General features: G+C 44.4%; 1 protein-coding gene across 1 annotated transcript; it reads left to right on the top strand.

The window, feature by feature from the left end:
* Positions 1-260: 260 nt before the first annotated feature.
* Positions 261-1,344, top strand: map1lc3cl (microtubule-associated protein 1 light chain 3 gamma, like; the record flags this gene model as incomplete). Its single annotated transcript, XM_083651667.1, has 4 exons — positions 261-378; positions 507-562; positions 815-921; positions 1,158-1,344. The coding sequence occupies exons 1-4, from the start codon at positions 321-323 to the stop codon at positions 1,342-1,344; spliced, it is 408 nt and encodes a 135-aa protein (XP_083507793.1). The 5' UTR covers positions 261-320.
* Between the last annotated feature and the right edge of the window lie 3,289 nt (positions 1,345-4,633).

A 4,633-nucleotide genomic window follows, 5' to 3' on the forward strand; every position in this document is an offset into this window, starting at 1 on the left:
TGAGGGCAAGAACACACACACACACACACACACACACACACACACACACACACACACACACACACACACACACACACACACACACACACAGATGCACAAACGCACCCACCACACGCCGGGTCATCAGGACAAGGAGTGTGCCTTTGTTTGTTGGTGTCACATTTCGAGCCCTCCCAGCTCGGGCTCCTATAAAAGCCCAGTGGACAGAGTGGTCCAGTGGGGTTTGCTACTTCCACCCGAGGGGACTACCGTCAGCCCGGGCAAGACCACCACCAGCACCACCTCCACCACCAAACTGCAAACTACCCCGAGGTGCAACCATGGCTCCCTATGAGAAATCCATGGAGATGATGCCCTTCAAGCAAAGGAAATGCCTCGGTAAGTCACTCACAGATGTCTCCTCACATTTCGGGTTGAATCTCTATAATGGATCCACTTTGTATGAACACTCTGGGCCTTCAATGCATGGATATAATGTGTATAACATGTCCTCCATGTCTCTTTAGAAACCAGGAAAGATGAAGTGTGCAGTATTCGGTCTAAATTCCCTAACAAGTTGCCCGTGAGTTGGTTTTCCATTCTTTTATACTACTTAATATATTGCATTTAATCAACAATTTCCACTTTACACTGTGTGTGATGCTGCCACATCAGTTGATCCCAGATGCCTGTGTGTGTGTGTGTGTGTGTGTGTGTGTGTGTGTGTGTGTGTGTGTGTGTGTGTGTGTGTGTGTGTGTGCGTGCGCGTGTGTGTATGTGTGTGTGTATGTGTGTGTGGGTCTGTGTGTGTGTGTGTGTGTGTGTGTGTGTGTAGGTGATTGTGGAACGGTACATCCGCGAAAAGACTCTCCCCCTGTTGAACAAGACGAAGTTCCTGGTTCCCTACGAGTTTACCTTGGGTCAGTTCCTCTGCCTTCTCAGGTAAGGATCTGTGAAAGGAGCGGTTTGATGAATGAGGGCCACTGTTATCTATCTGTCATTTCTTGTCCCTGTCCCTGTCTCATCCCTGTCCCCTCACTTCTTTGCCTGGGTCCAGACCTTCCAATCCGCTCACTCCACTGAGTTGATTTTTGGCTGCTTCTAGAAGATGGAAATGGAGTGTAATGAGTTGACAATTCAATGTGTTATAAGGCTACTCACTTCTCTCTCCCTCTCAGGAACAAGATAGACCTTGAGTCAACCCAGGCCCTGTTCCTCCTGGTGTCAGAGAGGAGCATGTCCTGCATGTCTGCCAGCATGCGAGAGGTCTACTCCCAGTACAGAGACCCCGACGGCTTCCTCTACATCACCTACGCCTCACAGGAGATGTTCGGGGGTCACCCAGCAGCCACACCGCCCTGCTGAGCCCCGAACCAGCGAGGAAGGCCTGAACCAAAAATGAAATGAACTGAGTCCACCTTAGACAACGGTGGCACCGGAACACAATTGGACTGAACGGAACACAGCCAGACTGAACCGAACACAGCCAAACTGAACCAAAAACAGACAAACTGGAGTAGAAGACACCAAAACTGAGAGAGGCCGAACTGAACCAAACCAAGCCGAGTCTGTTTTTTATGTTTTTCCCCAACATGCGTACCAAGCTACCTCACAGAACCTTGTGGACCTTCGACACTGCCAAATCGCTCTGGTACTTCAACTCACTGAGACTGGACTCCTGATGCTGTCTGTTTTGATTGAGTGAGTGAGTAAATGAGTGAGTGAGTGATTGATTATGTGATTGGCTCACTGACTGAGCGATTGATCATGTGTTGTGAGATTCTTTAGAAAGATTGATTTGCGTATAGACGTCAGTAGACAGAGATGTGTTCTTGAGCAGACAGTCGAGAAAGAGGACAGACAACATACAAAGGTCTCCGAGTGTCGTGAGAGTATCCTGTCCCTCCCGAAGCTCCAGGGATTCTTTGACATTTTGAATTTGAGCCGGTTCCATCTCTTCACTGGGCATTTGGCACAAAAACGTCTACATTTTCACTTCAGATACACTAAAAGGACACAGAACTTCAATGCCGATACAGAACCTTGAATTAAAAAATGTCAACCATTTCCCTCCAACCCTACCCTACAAAAAGGGGTCAACGTCTGCTGGTCATCAGACTCCTTCATAGCACTTATCTCCTCCTCCCTCAAAAATGTGAAAATGAGACAGGCTGTGAAGGCATACTTCTCTCTCATACTCTATAGTCTATGGAAGGCACTCAGTGAAAACATGGATGTTCATGCTGCTCTGATGTGTTCTGTATCCAGCTGTCCAGATTCCAAATAATAAAGCGATCCTTCCCCTTTTATAACGTGTTGACTTTGTGTGGCTTGATGCATTCAGAATTGAAATATATGTGGAGACAATAGGCTGAAACGCCAAGATACAATGTAACAATATGACGTAGGCTTGTTCTTACATTGGTTTTGTTTATGCGGTGTGGTTTTCAGAGGGTTTCCTCAGCCCAAGGGTTTGTAGAATCTCCTCAACCCATAGAGAGGAACACTGTGCTGAAATCCTTCGAGTTGAGTTAAAACATGAAGATCAAGAAAATGTTACAAGGTAGCATTAAGGGCCTTTGTGTTGATGGGAATCTACTAGATTATCTAGAATGGTGTTTTCTATAAGTCATGGGTGTGTTACAATTGAAATGCAGTGTTTTCCCAGTGTGTTGTACAGTACAAATACGTTGCACGCACAAGTTTGTACACACAGACACACAGAGCTGCCCCATTCCTCACCTGTCTGAGAAGTGGCACTCCCTACACACACAGCCGTGTTATATAAGCCTGCAGGGGTCAGTGTGTCAGAGAGAGGGGGCGAGAGGGACTATTTTTAGACGTGGAAGGGACAACTGTGGCCCACAAACTTTGAGAGACGGGTAAAATGAGGGAAACCCCAGAGACAGAATGAATGTACCCGAATGTATGGTGAATGTACCTACTGACTGTAAAGCGCTTTGGATAAAAGCACTATATAAATGCAGGCCATTTACCATTTACCATTAGACAGAAAGACGGTGAGTTAAACAAAAAAAAACAGGGAAGGGCCCCCGTAAACAGTGGAAGAAAGGAAGGAAGAGGGAGAGAGAGAGACTGGGGGATAGTGACGTATACTCGCATAAGAAGACAGAAGGAAGAGGGAGAGAGACAGACTGGGGGATACTGACGTATAATCGCAGAAGAAGACAGGAAAAAGGAAGCAGAGTATAGGAGCGATAGACAGAGGGGGAGCAGCTATCCAAACACACACACATACATAATACAGTAACGCAGTCATGCACCCTCTCACTTCACACCGCTGTGGGCATTCCAGCAGCACTCTGTCAGTGCTTCATCACAGCAGCAAATTATCCACTTAGCCAATTAGTCACTGTGGACTCACAGTTATGAACAGGAAGGTTACTTTAGTGCCACACTTATGCCTGGAAATGTATCCATAGGATAAAAAAATAAAAAATAAATCAATGTTTTTAGGGGTAGGGCTAACCCTAACCCTGGTCCAAGTGAAATGTTCTATGTCTCTCCTGATTCTATAGCTGAATCGTTTGGTTTGACTATAAGTAAAACTATTTTTTATAAGCATTTTACGAAATGTATATGGGAAAATAAATGGCGGGTGAAATCTCTTGGTGCGCATGCTAAAGCATGAGTTGACGTCAACTTTGGCTCTGTATTTATGAGTCATAATGCTTTCTAGCAATGGGATTGGCTTGCTAGAAAGCAAATATTTTAAAAAGTCAAATTAGTATAATTTGGGTAATGTAGCATAGGTGCCTAGATAATATCGCGATTAATACGTATTGTCACATTTTCGTATGTCGAAATTTTGAATTTCGATCAATTGTCCCATTCCTAGCAATGAAATTATTTGTTAAATCATTTTAAGAACTAGTTTCTTATTTCATTTTGATTGTTAGTACTGCATTTATAATTATCTTTTTGATTTGTATGTTGCTTTGGCAAGAAGTAGTACCTTTGCATTTCATGCCCATTTTAATTTGAAAGATGTTTCAAATGAAATGTAAGGAACCTATGGAGCACTTCCTTATCAATAGCCATCATCCATCAAATGTGAGTGATAATATTCAGTGAGCAGTGGCTCTGTAGCTGTGGCTGCAGTACAGTGCAGTGGGGAACTGCACAGCGCAACAACACTATTTGGCCTTCACACATCAGACACAGTCAAACACAAACACCTGCAATGACTTACAGAAACACAAGAGAGCGCCTCTGGACTCTGTCAGAGATTAAATCGCATACCAATGTGGTGCACAACAGCCAGTGGAAATCATGTGCATCTGACACTGATCATCTGTGTGGAGAATTTCAATTTCCATTGTGGTTGAGTGTGTTGATGAGGGAGAGGCGCATGACTTTCCAAAACTGCTTTGGGTTGAGAAATAAATGGACAGACAACAATGTGGCTGTGTCCTACAGATAGAAGCATCGTGCCAAACAGCCAAGTGATGCTGTAATGATGTATTCATGCTGAGGTGAACATAATGTGGATCGAGGCACAGGCGCAAAAATATGTAAACATACGTGCACAGACATGCAGGGAAAAGGTAATATGAGGAGATATTTTTACAAAATTCACATTCCTGAGCACCTATCACCTGCATCTAATAATAGAGCCATAGAGAGAATGAGA

The sequence above is a fragment of the Poromitra crassiceps genome (assembly GCF_964638095.1).
Source record: "Poromitra crassiceps genome assembly, chromosome: 15".
In the NCBI taxonomy this organism is placed as follows: Eukaryota; Metazoa; Chordata; class Actinopteri; order Beryciformes; family Melamphaidae; genus Poromitra; species Poromitra crassiceps.